This window comes from Protomyctophum parallelum (assembly GCF_964188405.1).
Source record: "Protomyctophum parallelum genome assembly, chromosome: 4".
Taxonomy (NCBI): Eukaryota; Metazoa; Chordata; class Actinopteri; order Myctophiformes; family Myctophidae; genus Protomyctophum; species Protomyctophum parallelum.
In genome coordinates, this window is record NC_139700.1 from 32,356,620 (window position 1) to 32,378,794 (window position 22,175).

General features: G+C 42.0%; 1 protein-coding gene across 6 annotated transcripts in view; it reads left to right on the forward strand.

Moving 5' to 3' along the window:
- srgap1a (SLIT-ROBO Rho GTPase activating protein 1a) overlaps positions 1–22,175 on the forward strand; it is a 118,642-nt gene that overhangs the window by 68,891 nt on the left and 27,576 nt on the right. For 4 of the 6 annotated variants that reach the window (XM_083763972.1, XM_083763976.1, XM_083763975.1 and 1 more), the window contains exons 9-13: positions 7,364–7,561; positions 12,979–13,063; positions 14,549–14,576; positions 16,545–16,650; positions 20,023–20,083. In XM_083763972.1, coding sequence (XP_083620098.1) covers positions 7,364–7,561; positions 12,979–13,063; positions 14,549–14,576; positions 16,545–16,650; positions 20,023–20,083 — 478 coding nt within the window. Of the gene's footprint in view, positions 1–7,363; positions 7,562–12,978; positions 13,064–14,548; positions 14,577–16,544; positions 16,651–18,086; positions 18,121–20,022; positions 20,084–22,175 lie in introns of all 6 variants that reach the window. The other 2 variants (XM_083763974.1, XM_083763973.1) reach the window with 1 other exon arrangement.

A 22,175-nucleotide genomic window follows, 5' to 3' on the forward strand; every position in this document is an offset into this window, starting at 1 on the left:
TTACCCTTCAAGACGGGAACCCCTTTTTTGGTTTTGAATAAATATTTGACGTTTTCTTTTTCCAGAAGGCATTTTTATAATCTGCCTCAGTCCTAAATGGGTAACGTATAATTTGATTTCATACTTTTACTCAAGTAAATGTACTACTTTTACGTAACAAGGTATTTCAATATCGTGATATTGATACTTTTACTTAAGTAAAACATTTGAGTACTTCTTCCACCACCTGGGATGCACTGAGCGAGACCCTCTCTGGCTTCTCAAAGCCATGTTGTAATTGAGCAAATCTGTGGTCCTTTGGTAACTTAGTGATCTGCTGAATAATGGATGGATTTCAGCAGCTTTTTAGCTGGGGGCTCTTCTCCTCTCCTCCCTGACCGCACGGCAACAGCTGGACATGCCGACCTCCAAATGCCCGCCCCTGGAAGCTGCCATATTAGTGGTACTCTCCAGATAACATGCTGGGTCTCTTACTTCCCCTGTCAAGTGTCAACAAGGCCAACCTCCTCAGTGTTCATACAGTAGAGCCATTAGTAACTCAGTGAGTTTACCCAAAAACTCAGAGAGGATTTTACTATATCTCTATGTCTGTTGTTATGGCCAAATTAGGGTTGGGTGACGATACGAATACATCGTCAATCGCGAATATACGAATCCAATCGCCGAATATTTTTATTAGGCGATTTTTCGGGACGATTTTTAACCTGTAAAGTGTGCGCAACATCAGAATCAATTTGGGCCAGCAAAGTAGTAACAGCGGCCGGGTGGAAATCCCCTCCTCCCGTTATAATGGTATGGTCCCGACTCCCAGTCCCCGCAGCCGTGATGCTCAGTTGCTCACTGTGAGCCGAGGGAGCCGAGCCGAGGAAGGCTACTGTTACTGTACTGTGGCCTACATGTTGTTTACGCTCCGGAGTCCAGACCCATGCAGTTTAATAATATACAGTCACAACAGAATGCACACTGCTGTCTCGTGTCTCATCACAATCCCAATGCGCCACCCGTGAAGTTGGGGGGGGGAAATAAAAAACAGGCTGGTAGTGTTAGTATAGATGAAGTTCAGTGTGTTGAATCAGTAGCTACACGCTAAGCCAACGCTAAGCTAAGCTAACGATCCCCGAGCCTATACTGTATAGGCTCGGGGATCGTTAGCCAGCGCTGCAAAAATAGACAGATCTACAAGCTCTCAACGCGTAGCGAACGGTGCTGCAGAAACAGGCAGGACGCGGCGCCTTCAGAGCCTGTGAATCAGCAGCAGCCTGTGGGCGCCCCTCTGAGCCTCCGACGCCGGTGCGGGGAGGCAAGACTTCTCCAGGAGAAGTTACTAGGGCAGGCAGGCTACATGTTTAACACTGTCACCAGCCAGTGGTTGTGATGTTAGCTTAGCTTGCAGCTGCTTGTCCGTTCCAACTTCCAACCACTTCATCTAAACTTATTTCTTATTTTGTTACCCTGGCTGCGCAAAACAGACGGATCTACAAGCTCTCAACGCGTAGCGAACAGAGCTGCAAAAACAGGCAGGACGCGGCGCCTTGAGAGCTTGTAGATCTGGCTTTTTTGCGACATGCAGTGAGCTGTTCTCACTTTACTTTAATGACACGAATACATCGTCAATCGCCGATTTTTAGACAGACGATTGGCGATTGAAAAAATTTGGCATATCGCCCAACCTTAGGCCAAATGTCCCCACAAGTATACTAGAATTTGAGAAACCGTAAAGGTTTCATGACATTTATTCATTTTTATTTTTCGTTTTTCTTTTAGGTTTTATGACCTAGATTACATCCAGAAAACCTGAATTTTGAACATTCAGTGGATTTTCTGTGGTCTGGAGCTTTCTCTGGGGTTTGGAAGTATTTCTGGGCTGCAATGAAAACAGTGAAAACAGTGACATCTGCTGGCAAATCCCATTGACATAAAAATATGGGATTTTCTGTCTCTTACATCACAAACCGCAGGAAACTCAGAGCACCTGTTTGAGCCAGAAAACCCCACACCACAGAAAATCTACTGAATGTTAAAAGTTTCGTTTTTTTTGGGTGCAATTGAGCTCAGAAAACCTTTAAAAATTTAAGAAAAATCACAAAACTAAATAAATTGTCACAATCCATTTAAAAAAGGTTGGGGTTCGTTAGAATTATAAGGACATTTAGAGGCTTATGGGTGAGGGGTTGGAGTTTTGCCAGATTTGTTATTTGCATGTCTGTGTCGTGCACCGAAGATAGCAGCTGCGACACGTTCTAAGCTTGTTGATCTGCTATTATCGGCTTTAGGGTTAAAAAATTGCTCCAATGGCATTCATATAACCACCGTCCTAAAATGTTAATTTCCTCAGTATAGTTAGTTATACAAGCGTGCGTGTGTGTGTGTGTGTGTGTGTGTGTGTGTGTGCACGGTTTTTGTGACTTTTCAGTGAATTTCAATGATTATAAACATTTATCACGAGTGTTATGAAGAAGCCTTATAAGTGCATTAAAATGCATTATAAATGTCATAAAAGTCAAGCAAGGGAATTTTCTTTTCTGTTTAACTTTTCAATGTTTAGAAATGTAGATGTTTATTCATGTGAGAGTTGTTCCCCGCTCTGCTTCCTTCCTGTGCCGTCCCAGGCTGTCATTAGCTCTGTTCCGACCTGCTGTGTGTTTTGGCTTTTCCAAAGCGAGACAGATGATGACACTGTTACTGCATCCACATTGTGTGCGTGCAGGCAGACATGTCAGCGATGTAATCCATCACAGTAAACACATGAAAGAGACACCCCTCCTTCTCCCACTTCGCTTGAATTCCACCTTGTTGTTCAGGTGGTTTCAAACACCAAATGAGTCACGGGTCAAACAGTTGGGAGACACACACAAGCTATACTCCATTCACATCGTTCTCTGTGTACTTCAGGTCCATGAGGACTTGACTGTGTTCTTTCTTTAGTGGGAAGTGTCTGACTGTAGCCGGACATTAGGCTTGGCGTCCATATGTTTGGTAGCCTATGTTGTTATAGGTGAAATCCGCAACACGTCATACAGCCATTTTCAGAGGGTTTTCTGCACAATGAGGCCTCGCTGCAGCTTTTCTACATCACTGACTCACAGTCAACAGTCCACCCTGCTCAGTGCTCACCCTGTTTGCCCCCTTGTCCTCTCTCCCTCTCTCTCTCTATCTCTATCTCTCTCTCTCTCTCTCTCTCCCCCCCTCTCTCTCTCTCTCTCTCTCTCTCTCTCTCTCTCTCTCTCTCTCTCTCTCTCACTCAGAAGGTGAACACATCTCTATGTATCTGTGTGTCTGAGGCATGCCTGTCATTGCCCTGTCTTTTGTGTCTCTCCTCTTTCTCTCTACCTCCCTCCCTCCATGATTGATCAACACAATTTCGCAGACACTTATCTGTTAGAGACTTTACGTATATAATCGGAATGGGCAGAGTATGTGCCCTAGTCAAAGAGAGAAACTTGCATACCAGGTAAACAATTAATCTAGCTTCTTTCTAAACATGCTACATATCTAATATATCCTTAAACCCGTGGTATAGAACAAGAAAATCTAAGAAACCAAATCGTAACCAAGATCTGCAAAGCTGGCTTCAAGAGGGGATATCATATTCATTCAAATTGTATTTATTCTCGAAATTTCACTGAGTAATTAAACTCATTTTCAGGTATACATGTGAATTACATAGGTTTACAAATAAAAAGCTAAGACAAATTTCAAAACTATCTAAAAACAGTTACATATTGTGGGGGTCTGTATGCTCATTGCTTTCTTCTTCCAAATGGCAAAATCAACATGAAGTGATATTATTTATATTAAATTAACTCTTTGTACTGGGTTTTATAATGTTATATATGGTCAGCTTGGTTTGCATTACTTTGTGTGCTAAAAGAGTGACTTGAGAGCTGTTTCATCGTAAAATAGAAGTCAAAGAGAGGCTATTTTTGAATTATTTATAATCAGCTGTGCAACAGTGCGATATATCTCACCAATTGATCTAGTTACATTATGACAAGATAAGTACACACAACCCAAACCTCTACCAAAGTGTGCTCATGCTTTAAGTAAGCATGAGCGGGTGCGACTGTGGCCTGGATAAGGGAGCTACTGTAGGTAGACTCCTGGGTGACAATGTTTAACCCACTGTATGTGTGCCTTGGTACATAGTCCTACTGTCCAGGACAATATCCGCCCAGGCTCTTTGCAGTTGAAAAGCCGCCAGGGAGTTGTCAATGAAAGTGAGATCCTGCATTGGGCTGGACTTACCTGGGAAGCAGTCTAGATCTGTATTGAGCTTTAGGGATAAACTCACTGAAAATAGACTGTTACTTTTTCTACTGTGTCTCTTATTGGTTAGAAAGATTTCATAACATGAACTATCCTTTTCTTTCCGCCTTTCTTTCGTTCTGTGTTGCTTGGAAACTCTAGCACCATCTAATTTTGTACATCGTCAAACTTCTGCCGTCTTTGTCATCATAAGTAGGGGAACAGACACAGTCTTTACGGACCTCGCTCGCCAGCCAAAAATCTCTCTTCTCCCGTAAGTGATGGGGCGGCGAGCCTGGCCAAGTCCTGACGTTTGTAATCTCCCGGAGAAGCACTCTGTTTGACAGGGAGCTAAGGGGCGGTTATGGAAATGAAGCTTAAAAGCACACGACTCCACCTCCTCTGCCAGTTTGAGTGCATGCAGATTGATCACCGTGGCCGCAAGTCATGATTGAGATGTGCTGCATTTGTTTCAGAACATAATCATGGTGCACTGGTTCTCAAAGTGGGGTCCGGGACCCACAGGGTGCCTTGAAGGGGTTCCAGGGAGCCCCCAGCAAAAATGAGGAAGAATTTAAACACTTATGCCCAATGAAATATTTGTCAACTATTCGAAAACAGCCAATCTAGGAGCTCACAACGTGCCACCATGCGACGCCTTGTGAATCGGCTGTTTTGGGATGAAAATGTAGAAATCTTGACAAATGATTTCTTATGAATGTACTCACTGTTCTGCATGATTTGCTGCCGTTTTTATGTCCTTTGCTATTGTTTTATTGTCTTAATGTTACTTTGTTTTTGCTTGTTTTGATGCTACTAGAGCGGTGCCCGGCTATAGAGCACAGAGTCATTGGAGACCCATGCCCCACCTGGCTATGCAATCCCCTATCCTCCCATCTGTCTGTGTCCCTTTATTCCTATACATGGCGTTCTGTCTCAGGCATGCCCAAATATGAAGTGTTGTGATGTCAGAACAGGAAAGCTCCGTATATGGAGATATAGGGGTGATCAGGTCCAGATCCCGCGTAGAGGCTTTTGTTCTGGTTGTGGACAACCGGCTATCCACTGGACTCGACACCGGGCACTGCAGACCCTGTGGTGGTGTGGAACACGTCACTATCGGTGGGGCGAACAGCTTTCGAGTTACGTGGATTACAGACGTACGTACTGTATGTATGTACGTACACACGTACGCACCTGGTGCATTTATAGATTTTATTTAGTTTATTTTTTCTGCCCTGTAAAGCACTTAGCGCTGCATTTCTATGTGATGAAAGGTTCTATATAAATAAAGTTTATTATTATTAGGGTCCCTGATACAGCCACCAAATAGTCTACATTTCAATATGGGAGTCCTTGACATAAACTGCTCTAAACCAGTGTTTCCCAAACACTAGTTGCGACCAGGGGCGGCTGTGGCTCAAGAGGTAGAGCATGTCGTCCAATGATCGTTGGCTCGGCGGTTCAAATCCCGGCTCCTCCTGTCCACGTGTCGAAGTTTCCTTGGGCAAGACACTGAACCCCACCTTGCCTCCAGTGGTTGCCATCATTCAGTATTTAAGTCCAACGTCATTTTGTAGTGCTACGTTACGTCCGGGTCCAAGTGGCACCAGCTCCCGTCCGCATCTCATTGTAAATTGAATATCTAAACGCCTGAATCTTTTTACAGTGACGTTATTTTTCAGAAAGGAAGCCATTGAGGGTTAAAATGGGTCTTAATGCTTCCAACTCGAGTGGAATTATTAATGTTTTGTACAAGTGTCCATGACAACAAAAATATATGATGTGGAGACAATAAAGACTATTATTATCATTATTATTGAAGGTGGCAACAGTCCATTTGATCGGTAAAATATTTCTGGGGTATATTTAGAATGTGTGCAGGCTTGAGTATGTTGAATCTAGTTTGCATTATGAGGATTTATTTGACACAATAAAATAAAATGGCGATAGTATTCCATGTGGGGCAGACGGCCTGTCACTGCCAGATTTGGGAGAGTAGCGCAGCTTTGTTGTTGCGAGGAAAGTGGTAAAATTAAAAAAAAATACTGAATTGGTGTGTGAATGTGGGAAGTGAGGACGCTTGCGACTGGCGTTGACTGTTTGCTTGCTTCATCTCCCAATGTATGAATGAATGGATCATTGTAAAGTGCTTTGAGTAAGCAGAGAAAAGAAAAAAATGTTTTTGTTTTTTGTACCTCCAATGGGCCGGCCGGTGCGATAGGTCGGCCGGTCCGTGGATAGGTCGGCCGGTCCGTGGGTGGGTCGGCCGGCCAAAAAAATAAATAAATAAAAGAAAACATTATTTATTTATATAGTAAGAAGAATATAGTAAGAAGAATATGCAGATCAATATAAATGGTTCTGTCTCCCTCCCCAGGGGGGCGACACGATTCAAATGAGCCCACCCCCGTCCAAAACGAGGAATGACAGTTACCATTTGGGGGTCCCTGGGGGTCCCCGAACCTTGATACCCCCAAAGACGCCCCCAGGGGGGCGACACGATTCAAATGAGCCCACCCCCGTCCAAAACGGTAGAGGAATGGCAGAGTTACCATTTGGGGGTCCCTGGGTGTCCCCGAACCTTGAGACCCCCAAAGACGCCCCCAGGGGGGCGACACGATTCACATGAGCCCACCCCGTCCAAAACGGTAGAGAAATGACAGTTACCATTTTGTTACAAAAAACAAAAGAATATATATTTTTTTTTTATCCGGCCGGCCGACCCACCCACGGACCGGCCGACCTATCCAAGGACCGGCCGACCTATCGCACCGGCCGGCCCATCGGCCGGTACCAAAAAAAAGAGAAATGACAGTTACCATTTTGGTACCAAAAAAAAATAATATATATATATATATATATATTTTTTTTTTTTCCGGCCGGCCGACCCACCCACGGACCGACGGGCCGGCCGGTACAAATGGATATAAAAACAAATCTATAAAAATGTAACCCATTATTATGTGTGGGTCGCGTGTACATATGCGCATCGCAACACTTTGTGAACTTGCAGATCTGCTATTTACACTAGTTTGGGTTTCTCTTTTGGGTCTTGAGATAAAAAAGGTTTGTGGACCACTGATCTTAAGCACCTGGTCTCTTCTTGTGCACACAGATCAAGAAGACATCAGAAGCCACTCTGACCACCATCCAGGACATGGTGACCATCGAGGACTACGACGTGTCCGAGTGCTTCCACCACAGCCGCTCTACGGAGTCTGTGAAGTCCACGGTGTCAGAGACCTACCTCAGTAAACCCAGCATGGCTAAGAGGAGGGCCAACCAGCAGGAGACAGAGCAGTTCTACTTCATGGTAGGCCTTTCAATTCAATAGCAACGTTATTCCAATTACCATTATTTGTAGATTACGGTTAAACCGTTTAAGACCTGAGATTCTACAAATGTCTATACTATAAATACTATCCTATTGTAAACCTATATCAGTGGTTCATGTGGACTTCATGTCAAGGATGCCCCAGAATGATATGTTTTTGGCCGCCGACTTCAATGTCAAAATATGTTGTTCCAGACACCCCCCAGAAGAGTTAAAAATGTTCACTGGGAAAGAATATAATATTCAAAGATTTGCACACATTTTCACGATTTTTCAAAAAATGTAATAATAATTTTTCAATAGCTAAAGTTAAAAATAATGGTTAATGTGGTGCATTCCAGGTCTTAATTTGGGTTAATGAGCGTTTATTATTACTAGTCCTTACCCCTTGTGGCCGTGAAGGGTACTGCGCCCGGTTGCGTTTGTAATTGACTAATACATTAATTAATAATCATTAATGTGTCAAATCGAAAAAAGTAAAAAATAAAATAGCAAATTGTGCCTCATCTGCTGGGACCAGAGTACGTGGTGTGTATTTGTATGACTAGCTCTCAATGATGACGTAAGAAATATGGTCATTTGTGTAATCTGGTCCCAGCAAACCAGGCACAGATTTGCTGTTTTTCTTGCATAAGCATAAAATGGCGGTTTGGCTGTCACGGTTTTTGGCGCAAAGTAACCACAGTATACCGCTAATCAACTTACAACTACATACTCTATATAGTATATGTATACGTATGTCTTACGTCATCATTTAGAGCTAGTCATACGTATACTACATAACCAGTAAAAATAAAATAGCAAATTGTGCCTGATCTGCTGGGACCAGAGTACGTGGTGTGTATTTGTATGATTAGCTCTCAATGATGACGTAAGAAATATGGTCATTTGTGTAATCTGGTCCCAGCAAACCAGGCACAAATCTGCTATTTTATTTGCATACGCATCAAATGGCGGGTTGGCTGTCACGGTTTTTGGCGCAAAGTAACCACAGTATACCGCTAATCAACTTACAACTACATACTCTATATCGTTAGCCTCATAGGATAAATGCCTAAGTCATTTTTTGGCGAAATTGAGATTTCTGCATACAGGTGATCTCCTGGGGCTGCTGCATCGTTCTGGATCATCGCCTATGTCCTCAGCCAATCACAAAGCTCACAATCTTCAAAAATGATGATCTGCCTAAGTCACTTGTGTGATTTGAGCATTTTTACGTTGCCGCCTAACTCACTTTGTGTGACTTGGGCATTTTTACATTGCATACACAGCAAACAACAGTTACTCTAATAGACCCCCAGGTGTTTAGTATGGAGTTAACATTACTCTAACAGACCCCCAGGTGTTTAGTATGGAGTTAACATTACTCTAATAGACCCCCAGGTGTTTAGTATGGAGTTAACATTACTCTAATAGACCCCCAGGTGTTCTGTATGGAGTTAACATTACTCTAATAGACCCCAGGTGTTTAGTATGGAGTTAACATCACTCTAATAGACCCCCAGGTGTTTAGTATGTAGTTAACATTACTCTAACAGACCCCCAGGTGTTTAGTATGGAGTTAACATTACTCTAACAGACCCCCAGGTGGTTAGTATGGAGTTAACATCACTCTAATAGACCCCCAGGTGTTTAGTATGGAGTTAACATTACTCTAATAGACCCCCAGGTGTTTAGTATGGAGTTAACATTACTCTAATAGACCCCCAGGTGTTTAGTATGGAGTTAACATCACTCTAATAGACCCCCAGGTGTTTAGTATGGAGTTAACATCACTCTAATAGACCCCCAGGTGTTTAGTATGGAGTTAACATCACTCTAATAGACCCCCAGGTGTTCTGTATGGAGTTAACATTACTCTAACAGACCCCCAGGTGTTTAGTATGGAGTTAACATTACTCTAACAGACTCCCAGGTGTTTAGTATGGAGTTAACATTACTCTAATAGACCCCCAGGTGTTCTGTATGGAGTTAACATTACTCTAACAGACCCCCAGGTGTTTAGTATGGAGTTAACATCACTCTAATAGACCCCCAGGTGTTTAGTATGGAGTTAACATCACTCTAATAGACCCCCAGGTGTTCTGTATGGAGTTAACATTACTCTAACAGACCCCCAGGTGTTTAGTATGGAGTTAACATTACTCTAACAGACCCCCAGGTGTTTAGTATGGAGTTAACATCACTCTAATAGACCCCCAGGTGTTCTGTATGGAGTTAACATTACTCTAACAGACCCCAAGGTGTTTAGTATGGAGTTAACATTACTCTAATAGACCCCCAGGTGTTTAGTATGGAGTTAACATCACTCTAATAGACCCCCAGGTGTTCTGTATGGAGTTAACATTACTCTAACAGACCCCCAGGTGTTTAGTATGGAGTTAACATTACTCTAATAGACCCCCAGGTGTTTAGTATGGAGTTAACATCACTCTAATAGACCCCCAGGTGTTCTGTATGGAGTTAACATTACTCTAATAGACCCCCAGGTGTTCTGTATGGAGTTAACATTACTCTAACAGACCCCCAGGTGTTTAGTATGGAGTTAACATCACTCTAATATACCCCCAGGTGTTCTGTATGGAGTTAACATTACTCTAACAGACCCCCAGGTGTTTAGTATGGAGTTAACATCACTCTAATAGACCCCCAGGTGTTCTGTATGGAGTTAACATTACTCTAACAGACCCCCAGGTGTTTAGTATGGAGTTAACATTACTCTAATAGACCCCCAGGTGTTTAGTATGGAGTTAACATTACTCTAATAGACCCCCAGGTGTTTAGTATGGAGTTAACATCACTCTAATAGACCCCCAGGTGTTCTGTATGGAGTTAACATTACTCTAACAGACCCCCAGGTGTTTAGTATGGAGTTAACATTACTCTAATAGACCCCCAGGTGTTTAGTATGGAGTTAACATCACTCTAATAGACCCCCAGGTGTTCTGTATGGAGTTAACATTACTCTAACAGACCCCCAGGTGTTTAGTATGGAGTTAACATTACTCTAATAGACCCCCAAGTGTTTAGTATGGAGTTAACATCACTCTAATAGACCCCCAGGTGTTTAGTATGGAGTTAACATCACTCTAATAGACCCCCAGGTGTTTAGTATGGAGTTAACATCACTCTAATAGACCCCCAGGTGTTTAGTATGGAGTTAACATCACTCTAATAGACCCCCAGGTGTTTAGTATGGAGTTAACATTACTCTAATAGACCCCCAGGTGTTTAGTATGGAGTTAACATTACTCTAATAGACCCCCAGGTGTTTAGTATGGTAACATCACTCTAATAGACCCCCAGGTGTTTAGTATGGAGTTAACATCACTCTAATAGACCCCCAGGTGTTTAGTATGGAGTTAACATCACTCTAATAGACCCCCAGGTGTTTAGTATGGAGTTAACATTACTCTAATAGACCCCCAGGTGTTTAGTATGGAGTTAACATCACTCTAATAGACCCCCAGGTGTTTAGTAGACATGTATTAAAAAATGCCTAAGTCACAGATTATTTTCTTGAAAATGGCCTAAGTCACTTTTTTTTGTTATGGAATGACTCTCATGTTTATCTTTTTGTAAAAAACATTTTGTTAACCCCTCAGGAAACCATTGTAAAAATCTGCATTAAAAACTCTTACATACTTGCGAGAAAATGTGTTTTTCCTTATTATCCGAAAATCATAAAAAATGACTTATGCATTTATCCTATGAGGCTAACGATATAGTATATGTATACGTATGTCTTACGTCATCATTTAGAGCTAGTCATACGTATACTATATACATAATCAGTAAAATAAAATAGCAAATTGTGCCTGATCTGCTGGGACCAGAGTACGTGGTGTGTATATGTATGACTAGCTCTCAATGATGACGTAAGAAATATGGTCATTTGTGTAATCTGGTCCCAGCAAACCAGGCACAAATCTGCTGTTTTATTTGCATACGCATCAAATGGCGGGTTGGCTGTCACGGTTTTTGGCGCAAAGTAACCACAGTATACCGCTAATCAACTTACAACTACATACTCTATATAGTATATGTATATGTATACGTATGTCTTACGTCATCATTTAGAGCTAGTCATACGTATACTATATACATAATCAGTAAAATAAAATAGCAAATTGTCCCTGATCTGCTGGGACCAGAGTACGTGGTGTGTATATGTATGACTAGCTCTCAATGATGACGTAAGAAATATGGTAATTTGTGTAATCTGGTCCCAGCAAACCAGGCACAAATCTGCTGTTTTATTTGCATATGCATCAAATGGCGGGTTTTTGGCGCAAAGTAACCACAGTATACCGCTAATCAAATTACAACTACATACTCTATATAGTATATGTATATGTATACGTATGTCTTACGTCGTCTTCATGTCAAGATTAGGCTTTAAACAATTAAATACAAATCCAACTACAGATTACGGAAGTATTTTAGATCATGTATATTAACAAATGTGAAAGTATTATTACAGAAATTGAAGTTAGAGACACTTATTACTCTGATCATGATTTAGTATTAATATCACTATATTCCAAGATGAAATACATTTAAAACAATTGACAATTTAGAATAAATAATAGAATAATTATACTGTATAACATATTTTAATTCAGTTTATATACTTTTTCTTTTCATCACATATCAATGATTTATTTTTCTTTAAAAAACTAAAAAGGGATCCAGAATATATCTACATCGATAAAACTGTATTTCTTATATAGATAGAAACTTGAACCATACTTAATAATACTAGGTGTTTATATGCATAAAGTAGGTAGGTAGCAAATAGTTACACCTAATAATTAGACATTTCAAACGTTCCTTCACAGAGATACTGAGATTTGACAGTTTACAGCGGTCGAACGTACTTGCGCGCTCTGCTTGCGCACTAGTTGGCCATTTATGGCCTACTAGTGTGCAACAAGCAAGTATGCACTCGACAGAGTGCAGTTCTAGTTATTATTATAATTATATATATAATTTTGCATTATTGTTGTACTTTTGTTTTTGTGGGAAAATAAGTCTTGAAAGCATTTTGTTTGACTTTGAATCCTGTTTTTTTTACGCATGAAGCAACTCCTTTGAAAGTATTAGCCCATAGCCGCAAAGCACAGACAAGATGTCTCTCCTCTCTAGTTTGTTACAGCCTCTTCTCTGTTTTATCCCAGACTAGAGATGGACATGATCTGATGAAGACTTAAAAACTCTTTGTGTGCGTGTGCGTGTGCGTGTGCGTGTGCGCGTGTGTGTGTGTGTGTGTGTGTGTGTGTGTGTGTATCCCAAATATACACTCGGCTGTCTCATCACAGATTGGTGTCTTACGGGGTGAGCGTGGGGTTCTCGGGGGTTGTGGACTCTATGTAATTACTGTGAATTCTCCACAGAAATTCCGGGAGTTTCTGGAGGGCAGTAATCTCATCTCCAAACTGCAGGCCAAACACGATTTGCTGAAAAGGACATTGGGCGAAGGTACAGTCAGTCTTTACCTCCACCTTTTATTATTTCTCCAAAAAAGCTTAATTTACACTTTTGATGGATGCTTGGGGTGTCAATTGGAAAGGACAGGAACATGCAAATAAATAAATACTAACTATACACGACTGGTATACATAAAGATGTCCAACGTCCAAATTTATATTTGGAAAGGGATAGGCTATTTAACTACTACGAGGTTCAGAAAGGCGGTCTCAGAACCTTTTCTCTGAACCTGTGCACTACCTGATGTCCTGAATCTCCGAACTATAGTTAGAAAAGCTTGTCCAAAACCGGAACATTTCCCGACTTAGGAAGGAGGCATTATTGGCCTTTAGCCAGCCATACGAGAGGAGCAATTAGCTTAGTTAGCTGCAATAACCACCTTTGTTTGACTACTCTGTTGTTAATGCTAACTCATATGGCCAATATTATCCCCCTTAATGTCTCACTAAACCTCGGGAACACAAATTACATAAGAAGCACACTGATCTCTGGAAAAAATAATTTTAAGATAATTTAACTATATCTGTGATACGATTAGCATAATTGACATTCTACTCTCTCTCTCCACCAGACCCAACTTCCTAGATAGTAATCTGGGCTTTTAAACCAGGAAAGTCACGAGCTGGAGAGGGGATTGTGGAGTCGTATTAGTCCCTCTTAGTGATTGATTTGCGGCTAACTTAATGGCCTTGGGAGCATTAGCAGGCTGTGTGACATACAGTATTGTGGCGGTCTCTCCTTGTTCTACTGCGGTGGGATCTCCTTAAGGCCAACTAGCTAATCTACTGTAAACATGGAGTATCTATCAAAGTCATTGTGCTCCAGCTAGAAGCTTACAGGCTTGTTGGTCTCTGCTTTAATAGGCAACTGACCTTTACGCTAAAGAACTGAACTGTGTGTGTGTGTGTGTGTGTGTGTGTGTGTGTGTGTGTGTGTGTGTGTGTGTGTGTGTGTGTGTGTGTGTGTGTGTGTGTGTGTGTGTGTGTGTGTGTGTGTGTGTGTGTGTGTGTGTGTGTGTGTGTGTGTGTGTGTGTGTGTGTGTGTGTGTGTGTGCCCACACTGTGGCACCACATGCAATAAAGTCATTTATATCAAGCGGCAAGCCCTTGACAGTCAGTTAAGTTCTTGACTTAACCGACAGTCAAGCCAGTTAAATTCTCTTCAAAGAACAGATTGAAACAGGCCATGTCATGTCCAGTGTGATGATAGAGGCCACAAATACAAGCCTACTTCCGTCATTTAATACTGTAATTACTTTGTAATTACCTTGTGTTCTTGTCTTAACTTGTAACTCTGTTGTATGTGTTCCTGCACTGAAGAAAGAGTATATCTGTGTGAAAAGTATTACTGTGTACAAGTGTTGGTTACATGTCTAAAATATCTATATAGTTATGTACAGTTTACTCTTCAGTATGTGTAAGCTGAATGTGTTGTGTGTGTGTGTGTGTGTGTGTGTGTGTGCACTTTCATCCACAGGTCACAGAGCTGACTACATGACTACAAGGTAAATTACTCCACTCATGCACATTATGCATACAGTACATTTTCCAGCTCAGTGGCCAAGTGGTTAGAGTGTCCGCCCTGAGACTGGGAGGTCGGGGTTCAATCCCCGGCCAGGTCATACCAAAGACTCTAAAAATGGGACCCAGTGCCTCCCTGCTTGACACTCGGCATCACGGGTTGGATTGGGGGTAAGTCTAAGTCCCTGCGATATACTAGCGTCATGTCCAGGGGGTGTACTTGTACATCAAGGTGCCTCGCGCTACAGAAACGGGAGATAGGCTCTGTGGGCCTCATGGCTCGGCAAGGCTACTTACTTATTTACAGTACTTACATTTTCAGATGAATAACGTGTTGAAAACAGAGGAATCTGTTGCCTGATTATAGAGCAGATTTAACCACTTAAAGCATGTATACTTGGCTGTAGTCCCCAAGGGATCTATACTACATCCTGTTGTAGTATTTCCTGCTTCACCATTATCTTTTTTATCTACAAGTCTGGAGTGCGCACAAAAGTCAGAGTAGATTTAAAAACGACCCAGAAGTTGTTTCCAACAACTTAACACCCACTTTACTCAGTAAAACTGACCTGAGCTGGCTCTTTACTTTGTCCCCTCTACACCGAATGCTCACCCCAGAATAGGGACGCTAGGATTCAATTGGCTCATAGAGCAGAAGTACTGGCCTCTCTGTTGTGAATCACCATAGTGTTGCTGTCGGGCAGAAACCTCTTATATCTATATTTCAACTTTGTTTGTTTTTTAAGTGGTGCAACCACTTCTACATCCAGCTTACAATGTGTGTGTGTGTGTGTGTGTGTGTGTGTGTGTGTGTGTGTGTGTGTGTGTGTGTGTGTGTGTGTGTGTGTGTGTGTGTGTGTGTGTGTGTGTGTGTGTGTGTGTGTGTGTGTGTGTGTGTGTGTGTGTGTGTACCCATGAGCATGAGTGGTGTGCGCATGCGTGAAATTGGAACGAGAGAAGTATGTGACATGGCTGCCACCTGCTGGACGCAAACGATACAGAGAAGAAATTGAAACGATACAGAGAAGAAATTGGAATGATACAAATTGGAACGATACAGAGAACCAATAGATGGGAGTTGCACCACTTGGTTCACACTGGTGTGATTTTTTAGTAATGCTCTGAGCGTGTAGTTCGGCTACAATAGGTATGAGGTTTCCACCCTACAGCAACAGGCGTGGCCTGGCACGGTGAGGCTTTAGTTACTGTCCTCCTCGCTGTCCCAGGAGTGGACGGCCGTCATGTCCAAGAACACAGAGAGGACGAGGGAGAGAGCGAGAGAGTTTCACCTTAAAAACTTGGCAGAGGACTGGAGAGAAGCCTTGAAGCAATGTTTTGCATGCAAATCACATCTTGTGTCATTTTCAGAGGGCGGCGGCTTCAGCGAAAAAATGCTTATAGTTGCAAACGGGAGCAAATTAGAGCAGATGGCTTGTTGACTCCTATGCTTGCCCTATTTTAACTTTTTGTGGTGTTCTGTTTTTTTTAATCTAACTCCACCTGCTGCAGGTGGAGTTGTATAAAACTGTTTTTAGTAGAGTCTGACCGATGCATGCACGGTATCAGTTTGGCTGATATAGTGATACAGTATATTGACCTTTTATTTGAGGTGTTGACGTGCTTATACTTGTTTGCTTGTTTATAGTTAAAGTGAAATGCTCATTTCACATTCAAGTTTAAAATATCTCTGCTGTCTGGAAGAAACTCCAAAATGTTCATTTTTCGGGAAATGAAATGAGATCTGCTCAAGTGGAGCTGGGAAGCTTTTGTAGAAGCGCTTTTTAATACTTTTCATTGGTTCAATATTTTTGAGTTAGGTGGTTTCTTCCGGACAGCAAAGAAACATTTTATCTATCAAATGTGTTTTAAATGTTCTCAAATACTTTGTCAAACTGCTTTTAAGATAAGTGCTTTGTTTGAATCTGAAGTGGTTGTCTATTGTTCTAATCTAGACCACCTCCCTGGCAGCTCAAATCCCACTCTGGCACCCGGCGGGCTAGGCCCCGCTCTGTGTTTCACGTTAGGTTATTTAATGGCAACCTGGAGGCTTTCGTCCAGGTACTGATATGACAGCCAGACTGGTCTCTGCTGGTGTCACCGGCCGTGCCATGGTTCTCCATTCTTTGTCTTGTGCTTGCTTTCCAGGCATTTTGGTGTGTTCCCTCAAAGCATCTTAGCACTACTTGTTACATTAGTGTATTAGTGTATATACTAGGGGGGCAACAGTTAATCAAACTAATCGCCCTTCTCGATTGTTTGATTAATCGAAAAAGTAACGGATAGTTGCTAAGAAGTAAACCAGTTATTGCCCTACTATATACATCACATTAAGGGGGCTAGGCGGACGGGGGGGGGGGGGGGGGGGGGGGACCTTTGTGCTAAGATGTTTTTGGGGAACTGGACCCCATGAGACAGGTGACAGTGACAGTCTGACCTTGCCTCCCTTCCCTCCAGGTTAAGGACACGTGTCGTGACAGAACTCCATGGTGGAGACAGAGTTGTTCTAAGACGGTGCTTCTCAACCTTTTAGCCCCATGAAAATCTCAAAAAACGTTCAACACTGCATGCCGTGGTAAGATGACAGGATATGCAACCTTCATCAGACACTGATGAAGGCTGTCATCTCGTCATCCTGAGGCCTGTGGAACAAAACAAAACGAAAATATGTCTGAGTTTGGTGTGTGACACTTGTGCACAACTAGGTTATAAATTTTGCTTTGAGGTCATTAATGTTAAATACTAAAAACCAAAAACAAAGGCGGAGGATGGTCCTTTGAGGATTATTCCAAAATGCTTTGCTCCCGGCAGAAACCACTTATTTCCATATTGTACGTTTTTATGATGTTTTTCCTGTGAATTAATGCTCTAGCAGTCTAGCTCATTATACTACTGTGTCACACACAAGTAGCAAAGGTTACAGTTTTGAACATTTTAGTTTTTCGCTGACAGCTATACAGTATATACTGTATGCTAGCGATCCCCCAAAAAGGTTGAGAAGTCCTAAGAACAGAACAGAGGAGAGAGAGAGAGAGATGGAGGGAGGGAGGGATGAATGTTTGTCTCCTTCAGCTGACAAGACATCAATGAGCTTCTTGGCTCTCTCTCTCTCTCTCTCTCTCTCTCTCTCTCTCTCTCTCTCTCCCTGTCTCCGTCTCTCTCTCTCCGCTCTATCACTCTCCCCTCCCTCCGTCCGTTCACCCGTTCTAACGTCCTATGTGTTCAGTGTTACAGCAGCGGGGATCAATGACATTCAGTGATTGGCTGTCAGCCTACACCCCTCTTCCAGCCTCCTTACTGCCTCCTACTGGTGACCCTGTCTTTTCCCTTTTGGTCCCCAACTGTCTCCCTTTGTATTTCCAGCTCAGAGTGGGTGAAGGGTGCATCTTTAGTAAGCTGTTGCCGTCCTAATCTGGTTCTTGCTTCCCTCTCTCTGTCTCTCTCTTTCTTTCTGTCTCTGTCTCTCTCTGTCTCGCTCCTGCAACACTTTTCTGTAGCCGGGGACGACGGAACTCACATGCGCGACATCAGGTAGAGACTCTGGGGTTTTCTTATAGGAGGGGCTAACACTCCCAAGCTTGCCTCTGCTTATCCTTCTGAACCTGCCTGTTAAACAACCAGACAAACGTCCTGTTTGTAATGCCACACAACCATGTTTATCTCTGCTACTCAGCCAACTGGACCCAGACAGACTGAACAGCTCTTAACGACAAGCTGCTTTAAAAGCCTATATACTGTACTTAGTCAGCCCCCCCAAATGGTTTTGCTTTTAAACCTAATAAGATAGCTTTGCCGAAAATACATATCAGAACTAGCAGATCTACAAGCAGAAATAGCAGATCTAATGTGTGAGCTTGTAAATCTTCTATTTCTGTTGAATCTTCGCCCCCAGAATAGCTTCATGGGTTCAAAGAAAAACCTTAAATTCTAAAGGTCAGTCACCAAAACGTACGTGATTAGTGAGACTTATCGGTGTGTATCATGTCGTGAGAATTCTTCAAATTCCTACCACTCAGGTTGAAACGCTTCCAGCATGCTCAATTGGTATTGAATTTGACTGATTGCTCACTGTCTCGCCCCGGTCTCACGTATCCCCAGCATGATCGTGTTACATAACACGGCGGCTGCACACTAACCCATCATGGCTATAGCCTATTGGAACACTGTCAGTGTTGACATGGGCTGCTGTCTTTAGCCATTAGTGTTCCCCCTGAGGGCTGAAAATTGATCTGCGGTATCTTTAAAAGCACCTTAAGCATCTAGAGGTACCAGCAGAAGCTAAACTTGAAGGTTGGATTGTTTTCTGTTAAATCGACAACATCATCTCATCTCCTCCATGTTCTCCATATCGAGTGTACTTTTACTCGAGTTCTCGTTGCTTAAGCCCAAACCAAACCAAAGGGTCGGGTCGGGACGAGATGGTTTTTAAGGTAAACCACATCAATGCAACTCATTGAGTTGCATTTGTGTGGTTGACCTTAAAACGGATAGGAGTCCCTAACGGTGTGGTTTGGGCTTTAGTGTGCTTTCTATGTGACACAAAGCGATAGCGACACCATTTTTAGTAGTGCCTCGGCCCTGACATACAGAGCTGTCGGATATCAGGCTCGAGGTGAGATTGTTATTGCAGCCAGTGAGTCATTTCTGTAGATTTGGAGACGTGCCACTGAAGCATTGTGGGAGATCAAGCAGCTGGTAAAGTCACTTCAGTCTGTCTGTGGAAAAGCTCAGTACCGTTGCTGTCGGGTAGAAACCTTGTATCTCCAATATTTCAACTTTTATGTTTTTCTTTGTGTGTGTGTGTGCGTGCGTGCGTGCGTGCGTGCGCAAATAACTATACTGAATTAATTGGAACACAAGTTTTTTTTTTTTTCATAAAACAGTAAGTAACATACAGAACACAAGGTTTCCACCCGACAGCGATAAACTGGTTCCCAAACGGTGTGTTCACTCCAGTCACATTGGTGCGCCATGAGACAAGTCTGCAAACTCCTTTCCCAATACACGGGCAAATCCTGTACGTGGGAAAATAATTCTAACTACTTTCAACCTGACATCTCTATTTCGGGCATTTTATAAATGGATTCATGAATTCATTTAAAAACTAAAATAATAGCAATTTTAAACTGGCGAAGATTTCCAATTTACAAGTTCACAAGACGTGAGCTTGAAGATGCACTGTTTTCACTATGAATACAGGCATAATAGAGCGTTTGGCCACTGGTGTACCTCGGGCACAAAACGTTTGGAAGCCACTGCTGTACTAACCCTCTCTCTGACCTTTTTACCCTCACTTAACCAGTGTACAGTACGTATGTAAATGTACTAGTCACATCACATAGACCAACTCTAATGCATGCAATTAAGAAAAGAGAAAATTACCCATGATTTAACATTTTGATATCTTTCATTTATTATTTTCACCTAAATAAGGACTCTGGACAAGCAATCCCCCGTGTGGTTGAGAGTTGTATTCGTTTCATCAACTTGTATGGTGAGTGTTTTGATGTTCCACTGTTATTTCATCGTGCCTTATTATATTTCTGTACTTTCTGTTCCACAGCTGCAATTCTGTGGCTTGTCTTTCGGCTGTTCCTGCTGACAGATTGAGTTTTAACAGCACGTTCCAATGCTCTGAACTCTCAGAAGTACTCGTAGAGCAATTACAAGCCAGCTCAATTTCCGGTCGCGTCCTCGTTTGGGTAGTGTGTGACATTCCATGCAATGATTTGAAGTGTTAATTGTCTGGGCGTGTACATGTTTGTGTGTTGCATTTCAATCACGGTCATGGGAAAATGCTATGCGAGATTCCATGGTGTTGACATCGGTAGTCCAGGTTTTTTCATCCCAGCATCGTGGAAACACAACTTTTGTACATGGAACTGCAGACTCCCTCCCAATGTTCTGCCCTAATCTGAAGACTCACCTCTTTTTGATTTAGATACAGTATGATGACCATGCAGCCCAAAGTGCTTCAGATAAAAAATAGCCAATAAGTTGGCAAATAGAAACATAACTACACAGTACAGTTAAGTGTAATCTAAGAGTGTGACAAAGAGTATAGTAAAAGTAAAATATACAATAAAATAATACAATAAATATTTAATGAATGAGATATGGCAATACAATATGTTTAATTAAATTCCATGTTAAAACCTATTCTCAAAACACCAAGAGAGCAGAGTTCAAGTTGTAGGGTATTCCTACTATTTCAACGGATACCGGAGAACTTGCCAGTTTTCCAATTTGCCGCGGTTTAGTGCATTTTTGTTTAACTTCATTCAAATTGGAGAGAGAGAGAGAGAGAGAGAACACCGTACCGAAACAATGTCATTCATTAGTAAACAATATCCTGAAATGGTAGGCCTATTATCATTGGTATTCACATACTCAACTTTATATCATTATCTTGTTGACCATTTAATTGCACAAAATCATTTGATCACTTTGGAAATGAACTATAACAGCTGTGGGGTTGACATACTACACTGATGAAGACAGCATGTTAGCATAACGATGAAGACATTGATGAAGAATTTTCGCTGCGAGTTCTCCGGATACCCCACAAACTAGGGCCTGTAGATGTATATGACACCATGCAGAGTTAGAATATGAGTGTGAACTCAATTAATAACGACTTCCCACACACAACATGTCAACTTAACGAGCTGGAGGCGTGACGGTAATGACATGGCATGGTACTGCCAACCCGTAGCCGTGACACCAGGCAGACATGCCGCCATGTCCAGAGAGAAAAACGCTGGCAACTAATTATGCTTGTGCCTAACCCTTGACCTCTCCCCTTATTAAATGCTAATCCCAGTTGGAGGACTTTTTTCTTTTCGTAAATGCTTGATTGCAGGGGGCCTCAGTCATTAATTATCCTCCATTAGAAAAGTGAAGGGTCTGAGCGGACAGCATGGTGTGCTCTGTAGGTCTGACTGGACTCAGTGACTTATTTGCTGAGTGGTCCTGAAGTGCACAAAATTCAAATATCAATCATGTTGTTTTGACCAAATACCTTGAAATTGTCATAATAACGTGTGGCCATAATAATAATACATTTCATAAATACATCTTTTTAAAGTAATTCAATAAATAGTGCTATTTCTTTGCACATTTTTGACATTTGTTAATGTATATGTTTGTGATTTAAACCAGGATAAGACAACACTATTACGAGTTACTGTATATGACCAGATTAACAATAATCTAAAATTCCGGATCAGAACATTATCCATTATTGCATAAGGAGAAGAGACTGGAGCAGCACGGACATTTAGAGCCTTTTATTTAGGTGCTGAGTATACAAAAAGACTAATGTTTCATGTTTCAGTCATGATGACTCTGATGAAGACCGCAAGGTCGAAACGTTAGTCTTTTTGTATACTCGGCACCTAAATAAAAGGCTCTAAATGTCCGTGCTGCTCCAGTCTCTTCTCCTTATGCAACTTTGATGTCCCTGCACCTGTGAAGCACCGGATCAGCCGTTTCAGGCTTGAGGCGCGTTGGTAGACTCCCTTTCTAATTATCCATTATTATAATGAAATCGTGGTTCTTCTTCTTCTCATCTCCATTTCTCTCTG